This window comes from Dermacentor variabilis, chromosome 4 (genome assembly GCF_050947875.1).
Source record: "Dermacentor variabilis isolate Ectoservices chromosome 4, ASM5094787v1, whole genome shotgun sequence".
Lineage (NCBI taxonomy): Eukaryota > Metazoa > Arthropoda > Arachnida > Ixodida > Ixodidae > Dermacentor > Dermacentor variabilis.
In genome coordinates this window covers 51,461,466-51,484,164 of record NC_134571.1, presented here as the reverse complement: position 1 = coordinate 51,484,164, position 22,699 = coordinate 51,461,466, and the positions used below count along the sequence as shown (strand labels likewise).

The window sequence follows — 22,699 nt, the reverse complement described above, 5'->3', positions numbered from 1 at the left end:
GTCATTCTCTACGCCGATAATACTAGCTTATTTTTTTTTTCAGGAAGTAACTTAGGTGAAATGGAAGTAGCGGTTAATGAACGCACAAGTAAGTCAACAATTTGGTTTAGTTTACATAAACCAAATATATATGATAAAAAGAAACAAATTTATTGTTTTCGAGCCGAGAAATAAACCAGCTAATGCTGATATTTGTATTAAATTCAGCAGTTACATGACAGAGCGGTTATCCATTTTTTAAATTTTTAGGTGTCATTATTAACGAATCTCTCAATTGGACAACGCACATAAACAAAATGCATACAAGCGTGTCGGGATTATTAGCCGATTTTTTATAAGCTTGTATTTCTTGTTCCGCAATGGCTGAAAAGACAGTTGTATTTCTCGCCCATTCAACCCCATCTCAATTACTGCTTATTAATATGGGGTTTAACGAGCAAAACAAACATAGATAGATTAATAATTCTTCAGAAACAAGCAGTACGGCGCATTGAATCGTGAAGATCATACGGCAGAATTCTTTCTAAAGCACGATATTTTAAAAGTGAGTGAATTATTCGATTGAACATTCGCATCATGCATATTCTGTGAGATTTAACGATATGAGTCTTCATTCTATGATGCTTACTTACCCAGAAATACTTAATGAAACGTTAGACATGTTCGCCTGAAGACACCGCAACACAGAACCAATTACGCAACAACATAGATTAATTATCAAATGCCAAACTTTTTGCATACATACCCACGTTTCATCGGGCTCGTAAAGCAATCAACATCATTTCTCAATTAAAAAATAAAGACATGATAAAATCACACCTCCAGTCCTATCCTACTAAATAATAGGAAATTATGCCTGTTCATAAAAGGCATTATGCAACGTTATACTTCTGAATCTATGTTTTAGTTTGATAAAGTGAATACGTTTGTTAAAGGGCATGTGTACGTAATTTTTGTAAATTTATCATATAGAGTAAATGTGTATATAGCATAATGTAGAAAACGATATATATATATATATATATATATATATATATATATATATATATATATATATATATATATATATATATATATATATATATATATATATATATATATATATACTTGCATAAGTAAGTTGTGTCTAAAACTATAAAGGAAGGAAGGAAACGCGTCATGTATGAGACACGTACTGCAGCCAGGCTCCGCACGCTTCGTTCTGGACACGCTGCGCCATCTATAGCGGCGCTGCCACGAAGTCCGTGCGTGGCATGCGTCTGAATATACAGGGTGTCCCAGCTAACTTTAGCCAGAGTTTAAAAAAATATGCGAATTCCACGTAGATGGACGGAACAAAGGGTAATCTCGTTTGCTGTCGCTTGGAGATACTCAAGCTATTTCGTTTTCATTCCGCCTTAATTTGATGATTAGTCTTAATTAATTATTCAACTCACAAAATATTATCACTAGATGAAAAATGTAAATGAGCAAATTGCAGAGCGCCATGAGAAACTCCCCATACAGCTTTCTGTTGCTCAATACGTGCGACATAAAAGCGTTTTGTAAGCGTTGTAAGTGGGAATGATGATGATTTCTTCAATAATGGTACGGGCTAATTGTGGAGGATAGGCGGAAATAGGTAAAGAAGCTTCGCTCTAAGAATTGGGCTCATGCTCCGATTATGATGATGATTATCCCGACGATGTGGCTTCGGAACATCGCTCGTACCCACTGAAGGGTTGGCCCTATAATTAGGTGATTTACGTACAGTTAATGAAATGTTAAAAAATGAGATTGAAAAGCATAACTGGAAATCAAACAATAGTTTTAAAAAAACATGGCTACAGGTGTATTCATGTGTGTTCATGCATCTATATTTTATTAATCTCCTTCCTGTTTATTTGTCATGCTTTTTGTACGTGCATGCATATGTGAATCATAACCGTTATGTAATACCTCTGCATTCAGGGAAATAAAAAAGAAGAACAAGGAAAAGAAGAAGAAAAAGGAGCGCGTAATTGTGAAGTGACACCAGATAAATGAGCGATTATATTTTGAAAGAAGTAAGAAAGACGATTCATTGAAAATTCGCCGCGGTTACTTAGTGGCTATGGTGTTGGGCTGCTGAGCACGAGGTCGCGGGATCGAATCCCGGTCACGGCCGCCGCATTTCCATGGGGGCGAAAACAGCCATGTTCTTAGGTTTAGGTTCACGTTAAGGAACCCCAGGTGGGGGCCCAAATGTCCAGAGTCCTCCACTACGGCGTGCCTCATAATCAGAAAGTGGTTGTGGCACGTAAAACCCCTTAATTTAATCTTAATTTTTAAAATTCATTGAACGATTTCGAATGGAAGTGATTTAGAAAAAAATCGCAATAGGAACAGTAAGGAAAGAGGCCATCAGTATTTCGCTCTGGCCTTCGTCGTCTTCCTTCGGCCGCACGTTGTCGTGGATGGCCTCGGCGCGCGCAGTGACAGTGGCACAGCGAGGGGGCGGCCGCCGGCATCGCGAGCGCCGCTTCGGAACCCCCCCTGCGAGCCTCGCTGAGCCCGCCGCGCATGTAGCCCACGGGGGGAACCCAGTCACCAAGGCGCTGCCCGCGCGGAGCCACTCGGACCTGCAGCGAGAACAGAGAACCACCCGCCGCCGCCATGTCCACGCTGACCACGGAGCGGCGCACCACAACCACGAGCACCAACGCGACGTCGTCGACCAGGCCGCGCCCTCGGTCATGGTAAGGGAACCTCGGTGCTCTCGCTTCGCTCAGTTACGGGAGCGTCCGCGCGTGTCGGAAAGACTGGGCGAGAGCCTCTCCAGGAGAGTGAGAGTTAGCCTGACGGGATCCTGCGAGGTGACACGCATCCTGTGGTGACATTCAACATCCGCGGGCGCCTCGCCGGGCTCGTTTTGTTAGCGGACTGACAGAAGGAAGACGTTGTTCGCGTTATTCACACCTCGCTTGCTCGTTTTCTTTTTTTTTTTTTTTACATACGTCACTACGTTCGCCTGTTCGCCTGCGAAGTGTCACTTGGGACAAATCGAAGTAGCATGTTCTGATTGAATCTTGCACTCAGAAGTAATTACGCTTGGTGCGTGCTATGGAAGTTACACCGCTGTAGATGCCATAGTCTTTTCGTGGAATCCTATTGTCGATACGCCGAGTAACTCACTGCTTCCTGGTTTGCTGCTCGTCGCCGCAACGTTCCACGTGCTCAACCGTGCTCAACATCAGCTGAGACGTTGTTTCTAGCTTTCAGAAAGACAAAAAAAAAAAGGAAGGTGTGAAGTAAGCAAAGCAATCACAGCAGCCTACGTTGGTCTATTTCGTTCCTTTGGTCTCATCCTTGGTCCGCGGTTTCCTTATTAGCAATCTTTTGTGGAGAGAACTGTGTGTACGCCATCACGTCTGGCGACTAAATAGTGCTGATAGCTTACGATTTTTGAAGACCCTTTAAATTTTTGAACGTGTCCTAAAGATAACGTAATTTTGTGGATCTAAAACGTCGGCATAACCTAACTCGATCTCGGCTTGCTTACATACATGCGCACTTGATGAGACAGCTTCTCGACTGATTTCGCGCCGCTCTTATCGGCTGTCAAAATAAAGGTGACCCATGCCAAGGCTACATATGTTCATGGGCATTGGTTGAAATACCAACTTAGTTCTACTACTTCGACACGCATTGCAACAATTAGCGTGTAATTAAAACAATTAAACTAATTACTCTAGCGTTTAATTTAATTGTTTATATATGACTACATCAAATATATTTATTTATTGCCAATGCTTATGAAAGATTAGTGTCATTCAGTGAATCATGCGAATCATATTCACTTGGTTGCTTTTGAGAAATACAATGAAGCATATTACTTTGTTTTCATTTGAACGCTGTTGAACTTTCGGGTTCGAATGGATCGCAGCTGCGGCAGCCCTAAGCTTCAGAAATTCGGTGAATGTTCAATTAGATTTAACAAAAAAATATACAGAGGGTTTCAGCTAACTTTAGCCAGAGTTTCAAAATATGTCGATGCACTCTAAGACGGCGTGACCAAATGCATGTTGCTCACTTTTGTATGCAGTGCGTCACGCATTTTTTCTTATTTTGCTTGATTAGGTAATTAGTCAAGATTAATTAACCATCTTCTGAAGTAACGAAGCTAGGGAAAAAAATCCAATTAGAAAATTGTATAGCGCTTTGCAAAACGTCTGATTAGACAGTTTCTAACTTTCTATCTATTAAGTATTAGTGTTTTTCAGCTTACTGCGGATGCCCGCGAAATACAAAAAAAATGCCACGTGACATACTCGCTTGCGCGCCGTGATTGCAGCGCTCCCAAACTGTCCGCGCACAAACGCACATAGCAATTAGCCGGGTGTACTGCCGCTGCGTCTGCTTATCGCTATCATGAAACGCCGCGAGGTAAACAGATCGCTGGCGTAAGGAAGCACAGCCAACGCTGTCGTCCCTGCGCTGTCGCCTTTTAAGCGGCAGCACAATCCTGCTAGACGCTATGTTCGTTCGTGCGCGGACAGTTTGGGAGCGCTGCAATCACGGCGTGCAAGCGGGTATGTCACGTGGTATTTTTTTTTTTTGGTATTTCGCGGGCCATCCGCAGTAAGGTGAAAAACACTAATATTAATAGATAGAAAGTTAGAAACTGCCTAGTCAGACGTTCTGCAAAGCGCTCTGCAACTTGCTAATTGGAGTTTTTCTTCCTAGCTTCGTTGCTTCAGAAGTTGGTTAATTTTCTTGACTAATTATCTAGCTAAGCAAAATGCAAAAATATAGCGTGACACACTACATACAAAAGTGAGCAACATGCATTTGGTCGCGTCGTCTTAGAGTGCATCGGCATATATATATTTTTTTTAAATTCTGGTTAATGTTAGCTGAAACACCCTGTATAAGAGAATTGGCACGGCTGGAATCAGGTCATGTGACCAACTCTGCTCACATCTCGCACTAGATAGCCTGAAATATCCAGAAATACTTTTTTTTTTTACATATGAAGACGATTACAGAAGCTGTTCTTGCAATTGCACTTTTTTTTTTCTGCGAGCGTAGGCTCGACATAATCGAGGAGAGTCCGAACCGGCGCAAGATCGAGGTCGGGCTCATCAGCAGCATCTGCCTGGTGCTCCTCATCGTTTTGTCCCTCACACTCTTCGTGGTGCTCACGCTGCAGACAAACCGTGAGTTCACTATTGAATAGACGATCGATTGTGGCGGGCGTTCTAGAATGCCCGTCGTCGGCGCGAGCGCATCTAGAATATTCGGTGACACGTGTATCGAAGCTAAAAGCTGCCACACACAAGCACCGGCATAAGATTCGACGACCTCCTACCACGCTTGCTGCTTTGGCCACCGACGAATTTGTGCTTTGCTTCTTTTTTTTTTCAAGGACCAAGTTTGCGCAATAAAGTGTTCGCAGTTTATTCTTGCTCGTCGTATTTCCTACCGGCCCGAGCACCGGCACTTGCACGTGACATCCGGTGGAGGCATGCGGTATAGAGTCGAGACCATGGCGATCGCGGCTTTGTGTGTTGCGTGCGTAAAAATTGAACGCTTGTGTTTTCGAAGCGCACGCACGTGAGAGAGTAACCGTTAAAGTAACGTTATATACTCGTGTTGAATACATACAGAGATTGTAGTGAATATCGGTGCCAATAACGCTTCTTTTGTGGAACTTTTTTGTGCTTATGTTGTGCGCAATCAGAGTAATGAAGATCTGCAGAACGTACGCAGAAATCCGATTCATGTGCCTGTAGGATACGCGCCAGTTATGTGACGTGCTTGTGTCTGCGGGTTGTTAGAGTTGTTTAGGCTGCATAGCATTTGGTGGTCTTTGTCAACTGCGTGCTCCGAGTGCCTGCGCGACCTCTACGCAATAAAGTTGCATAGCCAAACATAGCTGCCGTCCGCAGGCTCTTTCTGCCGCAAAAGCGTTCACCACGCAGGCGCAAGCTTCCGTCGTGCCTTCGTTTTTTTGCAGCCGTGAACAAAGCACCGGTGAACCTGCAGAACGCGGTGTTCTGCGAGAACGCCACGTGCTTCGAGCAAGCCCGCCGCGTCATGGGCTACGTGGAGTGGAGCCGCGAGCCATGTGACGACTTCTACACGTACGCGTGCAAGGGCTACCACGTGAGCGTCGCCAACTCAGCCTCGAAGTACCCCATCACGCAGGGCGCGCAGGAGCAGCTCAGGGCCGCTGTCGAGGAGGTGCTCGCCAACTGTGAGTCCATGGGCACGCTTCTCTGCGTCGCCCGCTGGCTTGGATACGAATAAGCTTGCCTTTATTTGTGCACGAGGAAAGAGAATAGCGGGCTCGAATATTGCACAGATTCCTTCTGAAATACCGTAGGAACAATGATCAACAAGTGACGGTAGGGTGCAGTTCCGAGATTGTTTAGTGCGTCCAGTGCACACATTAAGTCTCGTGGACACTACGTCTGTAGCGAGAACTGTCTGGACCTCAGTCAAAGCATCGGTGAAAAAAATCACGATCGAGCATTGACAATGGACAAGGTTATGCGAAGAACTTATAAACCAAATTTCGCCAATGATCTTTGTGGCAGTCGCTGAGCAGGATAGCTAAGCTTCTGGAGGCTACGTAATAATTATACAGCGAAACTGTATACCTCTACCGTTCAAGGAAATTTTTGTGTCGTTGTTGGCATGGTAAGCAAAAAAGTATACCCATGCGTGGGCCGATCGTGGAGATAGTGCAATTCCGGGCCGACCCGCGGCGGTGGTGCAATTCGTCATTAAGGGGCTCACATACACAGCTTCGCTGGTCCTCCTTTGTCACAGAGTGGAAGGGCACTGAGTGTCTTGTCTGCTTGATTTTATAGAGGTACTCATCAGCGCAGAGCAGCACAGATGTGCCGGCAGCAACTCGCATCGAAACCTTGGCGAGACGGATCAGCGCACGGACTGATTAAAACAATTGCAAAACCGTTAGATAGAAAAGGCAATGCCGCGCTAAACTTCGACGAGCAAAAGCTGCTCACCTATGCTGACCTAGCAGCACAGACATTGGCTCAACGTCTTGTCGTCTTCCAGGGCACGCCAACATGAAACCCACGGACAACTTCTACCTGCGTTACGGAGTGAACCTATTCCAGGAGTGCATGCAGGGAGGTAGGTGCACCGCGATGGCGTATCGTCCGTGTCGCTCAGACGTGTTGCGACCGGCTTCACGTTTTATTCTTTTTTTTTATTTCTCGCAGTGACGGACGCCAAGGAGCAGTTGCAGAGCGTGTTCGCCGACATGACGTACAACCACAAACCATTCTTCCTGCCCAAGAGCTTCGACCTGGAGCCGCATACGCTGGCGTCGCGCGTGGGCCGCAACTTCTGGTTCTTCCCGCTGATCACGGTGCGCAAGGACGTCGACCTCGAGAACCGCCAGCGCATGATCGTCCACTTGGACGAGCCCGAACTGACGGCGCCGCGAGCACTCTTCGACGACGCCGATTTCCAGCGAGAGTACCTGCAGGTTAGGGAGAGTACGGAGAACGCACGCCGATGATACGGCACGAGAAAGTGGGCTTGGACAAGGCACGTTGCTTGCGCAGCAACAGATGCGGTAGCCGCGTTATGTAAGCGTCATGGAATGGACGCCAAGCGAAGGGGAGTACAATAGTGGATGCTGGGAATGAGCTGAAAAGTTCACAGCTTAGTGGTGGACGTAGTGCGCTTAATATGGGACAAGGACAAGCTGGTGAAGATATGAAGTTCTGGCAGGGGTTTAGTTTACCATAGTTTGTATTAATTCCGTTAGAAGTTGTGAAGAAAATTACTGCGGAAATCCCGGAAGAAAGCGGGGTACATGGATCGAAGCCTGACAGATTGTACTACATTGACAGCATGTTAGTTTCACATATCTAGCGCACGTGCTTATATTATTGGTCATTATATTTCCCTCCTGCCTCCTCAAAAACCGGCGCCTGTAGTGTTTACGCGACATTTAAATTACTTTTCACGAGCTCGTAGCCGTCGCATTTTCCATCTGTAAGAACATTTTCACTCGCCACCAAGCAGCTTCAATGCCAATCTTTAAGGTTGATGGACATTGGATATTTTTTTAAATGGCTGCTACTAATTTTTTTATTTATTTTTTGGCAAGAAAAGAACATGAGAAATCTGATGCACTTGCACCACCGAACTAGGTATTTAAAAATGAACTCGGTGACCTAATGTCACTCGTATTATGGCGCGCCCTAGATTCGTGGTACTACTAGCTCTAACCAGTGGTACGCTCGACTTGGTTTGCCTCGTTATGACTTGTATATTGGTGAATGTAGTGCTAGTACGAATAGGCGTGGTTATGGTAAAAAAAAATCACGATCTCCAAATTTCATATCTAGCATATCACATAAGCGAAGTAACTACATGACAAGTGAGACACTTGAGCCAAAACGCGCGATGTTGTGTCTAACCTCAGGCGATCCGCGACCTGGCCATCAATCTGGGCTTCGACAACGTGAACGAGACGGGGCGCATCTTCAAGCTGGAGCAGATGCTGTCCAAAGGCACCACCAGCTCTCGGGCGCGGGCGCCGTACTACAAGAAGGTCAAGCTCGGCTCGTTGTTCCTGGATAAGGTAACGGCATTGCCCGCTTTATTAAATAGCAATTAGCATTGCCCTTTCTTTTTAATGAACCTATATTGCACTCTTTAATAACTACCCAACTGATAGTGACTTACCCACCCGGCCGACTCACTAACTTACTGACTTGCTCCCTCCCTCACTCAACTGACTCAAGCAAGCAACCACCCAACCAACCATCACCTACGAACGTGGCATAGGATACGTGAAATCAAATCAAATTGAAGAGTTTACCCTTCAAAAACGGCACACGAACATTGAGCGCTTGTGTATAGTCGGTGTCTCCGGGTTAATTTCGATCATCATGAGTTCTCTAACGTGAGCCTAAAAATGACCGTACAGGAATGTTTTCGCATTTCATCCTCTTCTAAATGCTACCGTCGCGGCCGGGAATCGAGCCTTCGACCTCTTGCTCAGCAGCAGGACGCCATAGCCACTGAACCACTATAGGCAGAGTGCATGCAATTCGCGGACATAATGTTAATTTTGTGAGAACACATTCAGAGTGTTAGTTTCTATCGTTGCTGCTCTGCTCAAATGTGAAACGAGCAAACCAGTTTGCAGTGGTTTACTAGCGTGAATTCTCCTAGACAAACGCCCGGTCACGTGTTCATCCCTTTTTTCTCTCCTTTAACGACGCAGTGGAACATCTACATGTACCTGAGCAATGTGCTGGGCGAGAACATGTCTCCCGAGGACGAAGTGGCGCTTCGCTCCGAGAAGTACTTCTCGAGGTTTCTCAAGTCTCTCAAGACAACCGAATGGTGTGCACCTTTGTGACGTATACGCAATTACGCTTCGATAATTATAGTGCACACAAGTCCGATCTGTTTGCGAGAGAATGCATGACTCGCGCCATCGGCTGATTTGCCGAGCAGGCTGTCGAACCGAACCGGAACTGAACTCGAAAAGCGGAACTGAATCGTTATTTTCCGCTGAACTGGACCCGAACCGAACCTGCATTTATCCCGCCATATTGGAACCGAATATAAAACGGAACTTCTTGCAGGAACCGTTCCGAATCGGTTCGACAACAGATCCCGCCCAGGGTCGTCGTTGCCGAAATTCCGCGAAAGCATACGTTCCTCTTGCAAAAGTTCGATGCAGCGCACTATGTTTTGGCGCGGGAATAGTTATGTGGCTCGCCTAACTGGCTCACTGAACTGTACCTGTGGTCAGCTCAACTGTACACTGTGCGCAGAGTCGGTGCTCACTGTCTAGGCAGACCGTCGCTGACGCTGCGTCGTGGTGTAGGGTGCCGCTTGTGCTCAGGGCATCTGTTGTGTTCAGGAACAGTAACGAACTGACTGCACTGTCCAATAAGCGTGTTGTAGTTTGCGCTGTGCACCTCCAGGGACTGCTGTTACTTCCTCAGTACGATTGTGGCTTCGTGCAAATTTTCCATGGCAAAGTCCAGACAGCGACAACATAACGAAGTAAGAGCGGACTTTGCTTTGCGGTGCTTGCCTATTATTCGCGAGTTTACATATGTAATTGTAGACTCTCTCTATAGCGTATGAATTAAAATTATTATTCGTTTGTGGAGCAGTTCGCGCGAACACTCCTGGAGAAAATTATGGTGGAACATTTATTGTAATGGAATGCCACAAAAAAAGTTGTATTCGTCCGAGATATCCACTCATGCCGCTACAAATGAGACCTAAAATGCGACCACGAACTCATGACGGGATGAGAGAGACTACCAGACAGGTTCTGAACTGATCAGCATCTGTTCCAGTCTGTCCCGCCTTGTTTTCGTCCTCAATTTTTAGCTATGAACATGCATGCACAAATAGTCCGGCGGTGCATTTTGTTAAAAATGCCACGCGATGTTTACCGAGTTCTGATCGCTGTCCGCACTATATACTTATCTATATACTTAGACATCGAAGCGGTTATTGCGACTATATAAGCGCTCAGAAAAGTTATATGCGTATTTTCACGATGTCTTGAAAGTGCTACGTCTTTCACCAGCTTTATATTTAGAGAAAATGCGGGGAGAGGGGGGTCGACACGGTAAGGGCTAAATAAATTAAATTTGATAAGTGTGCCAGAGCTATGCGAGCGTGTTTTATGAACCGCGTAGGAAGTCTGCTCCATGTCCCGAAACAAGCCATCGTGCCACAAAAAAAAAAAAAAATACCATTTCAAGTAAATATGGTGCATGCCATGAGTGATGTGGGCAGTTTCAAGAGCACTAGTTGATTACGAGTATTGCAAAAATCCTCAAGCAAGTGTTCGAAAATGTGATACGGCCGTTAAACGATGTTTCCCAGAGGGGACTGTGCGGGATACTGAGTTCATATTCAGAGGAAGTAGGGGCCGTGTTAGCAGGCACCTGCGGGGAAAACTTAACGTTTCTGCTTAATTATGAGCTTCATAAATAATTATTGAGCCCTCGTTTTCTCCCCATTCCCATTCATTATGCAGTAACTTTTCATGCAGTTAAGTTATCCCGGTGTTCTCTGTGTAGTAAACAAGCCACATTGTTTATGTTTGGAGAAATTAAGGAGCCTTGTACGGGTGATGTGTACCCATAATTCCTATTGCATAGTGCAATAGCGCACGCATAGTGCAAGGTAAGATTGTTCGAAGTAATTCTAACCCAAACGAACTTGTCTCTCCAAATCCACCGCTCGTGTTTGCGTAAACCGGAGGCACGCGAATGTATGTATTTCTTCGTAACTCGTTTGAACGCGAATTTACCGGTTTACACACACGCACGCGCACACACACACACACACACACACACACACACACACACACACACACACACACACACACACACACACACACACACACACACACACACACACACACACACACACACACACACACACACACACACACACACACACACACACACACACACACACACACACACACACACACACACACACACACACACACACACACACACACACACACACACACACACACACACACACACACACACACACACACACACACACACACACACACACACACACACACACACACACACACACACACACACACACACACACACACACACACACACACACACACACACACACACACACACACACACACACACACACACACACACACACACACACACACACACACACACACACACACACACACACACACACACACGCGCGCGCGCGCGCGCGCGCGCGCGCGCACGCACACACGCACACAGAGTTACGCGTCAAGGGCGTGCATTCAGAAAACACAAGAGGGTAAGGGAGGGAGAATCACTGGCTCGAAATTACAGAGCCGGCGAGATCAGTTTTATGTAGTTAAGCTTCGCTGCAAAGCAAAAAATAAAAAAAGTTCTGCTTCACCTGTACGTTGCTATGCAATGGGTGAAGTTAGCTTGCCGGTTGGGTGCGCAAAATTATTGATCTATACAATATGTTACCATTGTGCATGCGCCTCATTCCCCAGTTGCCACATCTCTTATCTCAACGAATATTAGTAATAAGAATTGTCATTTTGTGACTCCATGCAGTCGAAGGGCTGCGAAAAAGGTTCGTTGACAAAGACATCGGATCTCTACGGTGACACAGAGAGCGTACGATTTTAGCACGGTTCATGCGAAATAAATCCTTCTACAGAAGAAGAAAAGAAGTAGGGTAGGACTGTACAACACAGATAGTGTTAGTGACAATTTCTATGGACATTGTTAAAAATGTTAAACGGCACAGAAATGACAGACTGAATACAGGCGCAGTTGAGAAGAGTGCCTCTGCACACATTTCAACAGTTTTCGTTCATTTTCTCTGGGTGGCGTGCGCCTGATAGGCCGTACACTGTGACACGGTGCATACGTCAACATTGCGTGGTATTTCTACTTAAGATTATATCAGAGTACATAGAGAATAACAACTTTCCTTCTATAGTCGTTAACAGTTTAATGGCCCTTGTCCCTTTCGGCATGGTGTGAAGCTCAAGGCTTCTTTACCCAAACTATATATTCCCTCCGCCGTAACCCCCTTGTACACAATATAGGCAGACGCCCTAACAACTACTGCAACTTCTACGATTTTAACGATGAGGAATACCGAAAAAAAGAAAAATACGCTATAATACAGACACGTGATACACACACATATACACACATATAATACAAACTGCGAGAACGAGAAACACATGAAAATCTCGTTGATCGGCAATCGAGGAACTCTTAAAGTATTCATGAATATTTACAAAAGCAAATGCAGTATATTCACACGTAGCTTTTTTACCAGCGACTCCGTCTAGGCCCGTGGCGTATCGGACACAGTTACTTGCTTTGCCATTCTCCGATACTGGTACTAACTTTCAAGACGCTGTCGCGTTGTTCTCTCATGACTGAAGCCAGTTTTCGTGCGCGCTTTCAATTCTATGTCGACCGCGCAGATTTGCTGTAGCTTACGTAGTAAGTGGTTGCACCGCTTCTTGCTGGCGCACTGTCCGAGATACAGCGCTCAAACCACGTGCTGGGTGCGCGATTGACGGCTCGTCCGCTCCGCGCACTGTGCAGGGGCACGGTGAACAACTTCATCGTGTTCCGGCTGGTGCAGTTCCTGAGCCCGCTGCTGATGCCCAAGGAGTCCAAGATACTGCAGTTCATGTACAAGTACGGCCACGCCCTGCGGCCGCCTCCCTCCAAACGAACCCGCTGCCTGGACATCATGGAGCCTTACTTCAAGCCGCTGCTGCTCACCGCCGCCAAGGTCACCTTCAAGGACACCGAGACCAAACGGGCCGAGGTCCGTCCGTTATTTCGTTGATTCAATCATTCCTTAAGACGCGTTAAAACACATTCGCTGGGCTTTCTTCCCTTAAAAAAAATGCCAAATTGTGATGAAGGGTTTACTGGGCCCATTCGTTTATTCATTTTTCATACTTCAAGACGTGTTCTCACATGCACCTGGCTTCCTTATTTTAAAGCAATTACCGTAATAGTGAAGCAACAAAAGGTATATTCTATCCTGGCTGGTAAAAAAAAAAAGTACCGCTTATTTGCATCTAGTTCGACCGTAGTTTTCCATTCTGTCTAACAGCTCCTTTCACTATTTCCTTTTTTTTTATTAAAAAATGGAAATACGAAATGAGAAAAATAAAGACGAGATGTTTTGTGTCTGCGTCACGCAGGCGAGCCGTGCCATCGCCAACCTGAAGGAGTCGTTCAAGCGCATGTCCATCAAGTCGTTCTACCCTCACACGGAGCAGAGCACGCTCAACAACAAGCTGCGGCGCATGCGCATCTACTACTTCTACCCATACGAGACCAAGGAGTACCAGTACATGAAACAGTGGTACCGCTCCTGGGTAAGCATGCACGTGACCCTCTGTCGACGCGGTTCGTGACTGCGCGCCCCGACGAGAACTTAGTACAGCTGACGCTAAGGGTTGTTTGAGAACTATTACTCCATTTTATAGCAGTGGTTGACCACATGATTTGTAGTTAACAAAGTTAACGGGTTAAGATGTTAATGAAGCTCCCAACAGTATCCAAAAATGTGAGTAAGATTAGAATTAAATTTTACCTCAATGCCCGTCACATCTCAAGAAGTGTAAGTTGCCTTACAGCGCAAGTAGACAACAGCATTGACAAAAAGTGAGCGAGGACAAAGTAAAGCTTACTCGGCGTACAGCAGAATAGTATACTGCGAAAGTTTATGGACGCCTTGTTGCTGTCGTAAATGTATATTTCATCGCATTGGCTTCTTTATTTTCACGCTGCTGTTCACTATACCTCGTAGCGTACCATTGCCGTACGCATAGAGAAAGGTTATGAGGTGAACAAGGGTGGTTGCTTGGGCTAGTTGGTAATTCATGGTAAAAACTACGTACAGCGCAGAGGACAAGGACTGCGAGAGACGACAAACACAGGTCAGATTTCGCGCTTTTAGATAACGTGGGCGTGAAACTGCGCGGAAACAGTGCCTACAATTATACAGGACATTTCGCTTCGAGAACTTTCAGATGACAAAGTGGAGGCCGACATCAACCTTCCACAGAAGCATTTAAGATATCGTTGCAAATATAACCGCATTGCAGATCGCAGAACAGAAAATTTGCGTGTGTAAGGCTGAACATTATCGTACAAGTGTGTAAGAAAGTCGCATGTGACGTTGTAATGCGTTGTCTTGGGGCGCCTGTCTTGTTCTAACCATAGCCGTTGTTTTTCTCGTCCATGGCGAAATGCAGAAAAAGTTGCAGTACAAGTACGGCCAGATCGTCAAGAGTTTCCGGAATGCTGGATTCGAATTCGCCAAGTCCCAAGCTCACAAGACTATCCAGGACTTTGAGTAAGGAGTCGCGCCAAATGATTTTGCGTTTGCGTGCTTTCGCGCATTTCTGACAGTTTGCTGCTGCTACTTCGCTCAGGTGGAAGGGCTCCGTGTTCCAGCAGGACCCGTTCTACGACGCCGACAACAACGCTCTTTGTGAGTCGTTGCCGTTACCTTTCGCCTACACTGTGGGACCACGAATAAAACTCAAACAAATATACGTTCAAAGGATAGTGTTGTTGTTGTTGTTGTTGTTGTTGTTGTTGTTGTTGTTGTTGTTGTTGTTGTTGTTGTTGTTGTTGTTGTTGTTGTTGTTGTTGTTGTTGTTGTTGTTGTTGTTGTTGTTGTTTACACGTCTTGCAAAAAAATTGAGTGCTTCACTTTGAGAAAATTCTGCATGAGAGAACTTTCAATCGGTGTATTTCGTTGTAAAGTAGACATCTGTTGCTTTTTTTTAGAGTTGCAAAGATGCTCACATTAAAGCAACAATTTAAAGAGTAAACCTGTTTAAACAATAACAGCAAGTAACTGTTTAATTAACTGTTAGTCCTTGTTCTTACGAATAGAGTATTCGCGAAGCGAGAAATTCCCAATTCCATTGGCACGAAGAATCGCGAAATATTAGGGAGTAAATTTAGCGTATGTGTGGCAGTAACTGAAAGGCTTCTTTGGTGAATCCCAATGTTATAACACTTGCATTGAACGGAAGACATGTTTAGGCACCTTGAATGCGGGCAGCAATATAGCATGAAATTCTGGCAAAGATATGCCAAAAAATTTCTCAGTGCTGGCAAATCCTTCTTACTTTATTCCCTCTCTGTAAAACAAAAATTAATTGGCGACCTACGGCATGGATTGAAACATCTATACTGAAAATCACATTCTATCAGTATTATACTTTTATGCTTACCACAACAACTGGTTTATATTATTATGTATGTATTTTTTCAGACATCCCTGCAAGCTTGTTCGAACCGCCGCTGTATTACGGAGACTCGTTCTTGTAAGTTGGCGTGGTGTTTATACGTTCCACACTGACCCTAATTTATTCACAACCTCGTCAACTGCTGTAACGGATCACTGAGACATGTGCAACGTGGTGTTGTGTAATTCCGTCTTGTCACTGCGCGCAGGCCGTTCTCCATTCCCATGTACGGCTGGCGAATTGGCGTGAAGATGTTCCAGGCCATCGACTACCGGGGTGCGAAAAAATGTGTTCATATGCGTACACTGCATGTGGCTGGCTGGCTATAGCGGCCGGCTATGACATATGTCTATCTGTTAACGTAACAGTCAGTGTCATATATGCTCTTCACTGCACGGAAATAAGCGCAAGAATGAGATGTTCCAGTCAGCATCAGGGCACAAGAACCACCAGTTCGACATACATAACACGGACTTCGGTATTCTCGAAGTATACTCTCCAAATTCTATTTTTTTTATATTGACCTAGTTATCCTCAATTTGTTTTACGTACCTTTCATTTTATTGTGCTCTAATTTCTCTGATTTACGCTACTTAATTATGGATCGATCCCTCCAGAGTTTGCATTTACCAACGTACTGTAAGGCTCTGCTCTGTCTTCTAGATGTACACTGAATTGGTTCGAGGTTCGCTTGATAGATCAAACAAACAACTGCGCCACACGCGCCGCTTATTTCACATTTGTTGTCTGTGTTGATCGGTCAAACACTAGAATATTTTAGACAGGTGTCTCCGTCACACGATATCTCCGTCATACGAGAATTTTGAGAAGTGCCTGAGCCAATGCGTACCGTGCTCAATCAAGGTCGTGCACATTGCTACGTGTCATCTTCAAGCTCGTCTGACCTCCGGTCCATGTTTGCCTCAATCATGCGTCTTCGAGTGCGATCGAAGTATTCAATTCAGATCGAGCTTAGTGAGGGTCGAAAGCGGCCGTATGGCAGCATGCAATGTTATCGGAAACGACTCAGTTGCGTCCGATAATTAAGACCTTGCTAAGAAATAAAACTTGGCAAGAGGTAAAGTAAACTTACGCTTCGAACGCTTAGCCAAAGACGAGTGAGAACAAATGACCGATGCTAGCAACAGTAAGTTTTATGTTGAGCATGTCGCACACATTCTTTAGAAAGCTAAAAACAGGAGGTAAGATTTCAAGCGATCTCTTGAAATGTGTGTTGTTCGTTCAAAATAAGATTTCGCGTGTGTTAGCGCCCATTTTGTTTGTTTTCACTAGTCTCTATAAATGTGTGTTTCTCCATTATCTTCCAGGACGTACTAACCTGGCAACATGTATGACGTTTCACAAAGTTCTACACGGGGCACGCGGCAAAATATTCACGTGCTTCTGGCGGCACGCGCTACCTATAACGAAGTGCCCCTCTTTGCAAAAAATGAAACCGATGCGACCGAGTTTGGGGGGGCGCGCAAAATACAACCCGAACACAAGAACCGCTTCGGTGTCTTCTCGACACTGCTCGGCTTCCAATGTGCTCACGACGCATGCACGCAGGCCGCACCATCACGGACAGCGCGCAGTACCGCAACTGGTGGGGCGAGACGCTGATGGCGCGCTACAACGAGGTGGAGAAGTGCTTCCGCAACGCGCACGGCTCGCTCAAGCTGGCGGACGAGTCCGAGCTGTACGACCACATCGCCGACAGCGCGGTGGTCATCGTGCTCTTCCGGGAGTACAAGCGGGTCGTCCAGTCGCGCGTCGGGCCCGACAAGGACATCCGGCTGCGGGACATCAAGCAGTTCTCCGGCGACAACCTCTTCTTCCTCTCGCTGGCGCACGTGAGTCGTTGAGGATCGACTGCGGTGCACTCAAAAAGACAAAAAAAAAAAAGAATGCCTGCGGGAGTGCGCGCAATTAGCCCTAAAAACCTGTCGCTATAGTCTCTGTGGTGACCAAGTGCAAGGACGAGTGAGCCGTGGCGCAAATGTTGAAGTCCTTCGTCCTCGGACGGAAAGATGGCCCGCATTGTGTGGTGCGTCATGACATCGAGTCAAATACAGTCGAAACATTCGTTTTCTAGAAATTCGGAAAACAAGATCAGTGTAGGGGAGCTTGATTGTTACTTTCTGAAGCTCACGTGGGCACTCCCAGTTAAAATGCCGAATTCCGCAAAATATTATGCGAAGGAGCAACAGCTGCTCTTTATACAAGCAGCTGTGGGAGTCATTCCCTATAGTACTTAGTTAGGACTAAGTACTAAGACTAAGGACCGACTGCAGCTATTACCTAAGCATTTACTATTCGATAGAATTTTTAGTACCTTTTCTTTTTTGGAGGCTGAGTGTAGGCTTAGTGTAGGTTGAGAATTACTAGAATAGCAACCAAGCACTCGTGGAAGGAGAAGTACACTTGCCACCTACGCGTTAACTCTTTTTCCCATCAGTGGCAGCGTAGCCGGGGGGAGGGGAGGGGGGCACATCGGGCATGGACTTCCTCCCCGAAATTTCTTTATTAGCAGGACTCTGGTGCTAGTATGCTGCTTGCCCAGCCCCCCTCCCTTCCTTCTTCCCCCCCCCCCCCGTCTTCTCTTCCCGGTCGAGTGCATCATATGGTTGCACGGAGAGAGAAGGTGAAGAAAGGGCTGGCTACGATCTACCCTATCAGTGCAAGGGGGCACCAGTCTATATTGTAACAAAGTTGGACAAGTTCTTTAGTCATCTTGTTTCACGATTCACGACAAAAAATTGCGATATAGTTGCTTGGCTAATATGGCTGCCAATAACGACAGAGCTGCAGTAAACAGTTACGGCCTGCAACAGAACTAGAACGCAGACCAAAACGAAATCGCATTTATGTTTATGGTAATGCAACAGCACGCAAACGAGAAGGATGTGCAAACGAGCTGTCAGGCATTATAAAAAAAGAATTTGGTCTATTAATTGTCGCCGAGTAAGAAAAAAACGCAAAAGTTCGGACATTTGGCCGTCCCGGCTGGGTTAAGTCGGGCCTCGGGACCTTTACTCAGCAGTCACGACTGCCCCACTAAATACGGGACGGTTAGCAACCATAGCTGTGTCCTGTTTGCCTATGTGTGACACAGCATGACGTCTGTGATGTAAGGTGACAGCGACCAAGCGACGCCAGCGTCAGTGGCAAGGACGCTATGTTGACAAGGTCGCGTAGCATCAAGCGGCAGTATGCAAACCGAACACGCAGCCTCCGGCCTTTCTGGAATTAATCTTGTTCGTATTTTAACCCTTGGCTTTTTTTTACATTTTGGCTAAGAGGGTGAAGCAACTTGACCTTGAAACGGCGACAGATGCAGCGGCACGCTGATGATGAAACTGGAGCCGTTTACCAGAGAGTGGGGGGGCCAAGACTGGAAAGAGGACGTCATACAATGTCGCCAATCTCGCGATGATCTTCGTTAATTTGTCCCGTCGTTTGCGCTGTTTGCAATGTTGGACGTGAGCAACTAACCCAGCTTAGAAACCCTCCAGCTCGTCGTTCACCATGATAACATGCTGTTTTGCGGAATTAAAACGGGCAAGTTAATCATTTTTTTACCCCCCCCCCCCCCCCCCATTTCTCTTTTCAGGGTGTATGCACGCGGATTTTCAGCGACGCTGCGCAAGTGCAGAAGAAAGGCGGGAAGCGCATTGCACAGGAGAGGTGAGGCCTGCGTTGCGTCAAATATCTGTGCAGCAGCAATAGGAAAAGGAGACCTTGGATTGGGTGGCATTTTTTTTTTTTTCGATGAGATGTTGAGAAACTGCAAAACACCCCTCTCTGAACGACCGCAATGGCCCTGCTTGTTTGCAGCTTCCATTGAATGCAAGCATGTACTGTGCGCAACTGACCCGGAGACGACGTAGACTAACTTTCTTTTAAATGAAATATTTGATTCTAAAGAAAGCTACAACAGTTCGTGAGGTTCCATTGGTCCGCGCGGGAAAGACACAATGCAAATGCACACAGATTATACGGGCTATCTTCTTTTCTTTTCGTCGATGAATCCTACGATTTGTCCTACGTGCGGCAGGCAGCTACTGACGACACATGGCGAAGGGTCGGATGTGGTACCAGCTATCTAGTAGGCCAAGTAAGCCAAGGATGCTTAGTTTATTATCACAGCCAGACGTCGAAGCGTTGCAGCTGATAGTCGCGCATGTATTCGTACGTGCACTTTCAAAACAGGTGCCTTCGTGCCACATTTTTCACATGACCTGTCCACCAAATGGATGCTGAAATCGTTATTACTTATCAACTTATTGCAAGGACACCACAGGCTACGTCGCTATGCATGCACTGAGTACTCAGCGGTTGTCTGTTAGTAGTTACATGTCCCCAGTAAGATGAATGGAATTAGCGAAGCGGGTTTCTTCACATAAGCTGTTACATAGTGGCGAAGCCAGATTTACAACAGCTTTGCGCATGGGTACACGCACGCACAGGAAGAGAAAACTTGGTTTTAAGACGGACGCAATGAGCGACGCAAACAGGACAAGCGCAAACAAGAGGTTACAAACAGGAAGCTATTGTGTCAGTTGTTCATTAATGCGATTAGCATTCTTTGGAAAACTCACTCAGTTTGTTTTATGTCTGTCTGTCTCACCCTATCTAATCTCTTTCGCGCCAACTTTGGCCACTGGGTAGTCCATGGTTTAATTGATAAAGCATCGGGCGACAGTGATGAGGGAACCGGCTTTGAAACAACTTCGGTCAGCGGGTATGTGATGGGTATGTGCCACTCTTCAATGAGCCTCTTTCAGACGAACTCGGATAACTGGGTATGTGCCGCTGCATGGGTATGCGACAGAGGGTATATACAACTCTTCAATGACAAAAAAATTATTCGAAATTGTTCCGGTGCTGGGCGGAATCAACCCCGTGTCATCTATAAATTCGCACAATTTTGTCTGAATAGACAGGGTCTCCCACGTAATTTGTGCCAAATTTTTAAAATATATGAGAGTGCCACGTAGCTACACAGAACCAAGGTTATGTTGTTTGCCGTCGCTTGGAGCATGTCAGACTATCTTTTGTATTTTGTCTACTTACATAATTAGTTGCTAATTATTATCTTCCCAAATGTTATAATCAGAACAAAACTACCAATCGGAAAATAATAGGACCTCATAAAATATGCCCGATCGATCTTCCGATTGCTCTGTACGTGTGTGTGTGTGTGTGTGTGTGTGTGTGTGTGTGTGTGTGTGTGTGTGTGTGTGTGTGTGTGTGTGTGTGTGTGTGTGTGTGTGTGTGTGTGTGTGTGTGTGTGTGTGTGTGTGTGTGTGTGTGTGTGTGTGTGTGTGTGTGAGAGAGAGAGAGAGAGAGAAAGAGAGAGAGACAAGCGTTAAAACAGGCACGCAAAACACGTGCGCGTTTGTGTTAAATGGAGAAAAATTAAATATCGCGTCATAGCCGAGAACGTAATTATTTAGAATTAGTTATATATTTAGGTAAAATATAAAAATAGTTTGACTTGCTACAATCTACGGCAAACAACATTAGAGAGTTCAGCGGGTCCAGCGGGTCCAGCGGGCCCAGCAGGATAGCGTAGGCGCCACTGCGCATGTGCAGTACGCTGGCGCGGCTGGTGTTTTTACGGAGCGCGTCGCTCGATCGCTGATATCCTCTCCCCAGCGTAGCGCGCGCAGCGTACCGTCGTTTTCGCGAAGCGAATAGCGACCACGCGCACGAGCAGCAGTGGCATCTCGTCGGCGACGCTTTCAGACACGGCGCTGTCACGCCTGCAAGCGAAAGGGCCGCGGAGGTGTTTCACCACTGAAGAGGACCTCTGTATCCTGCGGGAGGTTTCAGCAACGAGGCCGTTTGGCGACGATTTGAAGTGGATCACCGCGATCGAGAACCTGAAACGAGCATAGTGATCTTTTGATGGTAACTCCAACTTTGGTCGAGAGATGGCGCAGCAGAACGCTCCACTCTAAAACCCCTTTAAACTTAGCAAAGTAGCGACACTCCTCCTCCGCCTTCACTCTTCCTCTTTTCTCCTCTCTTTCACGCTCCCTCCTCGACCGTGGCGCCGCCTACACTGCTCGAGCGTAGCAACGGCGCCAACATGCGCTCCTCGCCACTCCGTAAACGCTTCTCGAGCAAAAATGGCGCTGATGCATGACGCGAGAGCACACGTGATGCTATTAGGCCAATAGCGACGCGGCGTCGGCCTCGGCCAGAGCACGCGAGGAGGAGGCGGTGGCATTCTTCAAAGCGTGGCACTACTTTACGAAGTTTAAGGGGTTTTATTCCGCTCTACCGTGTGAGCGATCGCTGAGCTAAAACTCTTGCTTTCGTGCAGCGCACCGCTGCCGTCACCACCCACCCGCTGGGCCCGCTGACCCGGCCGTAAACCCGCTGAGCTATAACTCTCTATTACCTTGATTCTGTCCAGCTGCGTGGCATTCGCGTGTTGTTTTAAAATTTGGCACAAGTTACGTGGGACACCCTGTACATTCTAACATGTCACGCGGGACTTTGTGGTGGCGCCGCTAGATGGTGCGGCGTGTCTGGAGGGAAGTGCGAGACGGGAACCTGGATGCAGTACCCGCCTCATGCGTGATGCCTTTTGGTTATGGTAATACGGCGTATCACTACATTGCTTCGACGATAATCGCATTAACGTTGACAGTCATCCTGCGATATAGTTCCTGCCGTTCTCTTTTTTTTTCATTTTATTGTGCCATTCTCATCAAGATATTCGTTGTGCTGCGTGTAGTGGTGACCTTCGTTCTATTGTGCACCACGCAGGCTAAACATGGCCCTGACGCACTGGCCCATGTTCAAGAGTCTCTACGAATGTCCTTCCAGCGCGCACATGGTCCCCCAGAGAAGATGCATGTTCTGGTAGACGGCTGGCGATGAGGGTGTCATCACGAC

At 46.4% G+C, this 22,699-nt stretch overlaps 1 protein-coding gene across 1 annotated transcript; it reads left to right on the top strand.

Annotated features, from left to right (window-relative positions):
- The first annotated feature begins 2,634 nt into the window (after nt 1–2,634).
- Nucleotides 2,635–22,679, top strand: LOC142578201 (neprilysin-1-like). The gene is made up of 16 exons (XM_075687602.1): nt 2,635–2,717; nt 5,050–5,177; nt 5,978–6,217; nt 7,048–7,125; nt 7,215–7,483; nt 8,432–8,590; nt 9,239–9,360; nt 13,107–13,335; nt 13,721–13,897; nt 14,780–14,880; nt 14,960–15,018; nt 15,814–15,865; nt 15,996–16,063; nt 17,357–17,640; nt 19,401–19,474; nt 22,571–22,679. The coding sequence occupies exons 1-16, from the start codon at nt 2,635–2,637 to the stop codon at nt 22,668–22,670; spliced, it is 2,223 nt and encodes a 740-aa protein (XP_075543717.1). The 3' UTR covers nt 22,671–22,679.
- Nucleotides 22,680–22,699: the final 20 nt, after the last annotated feature.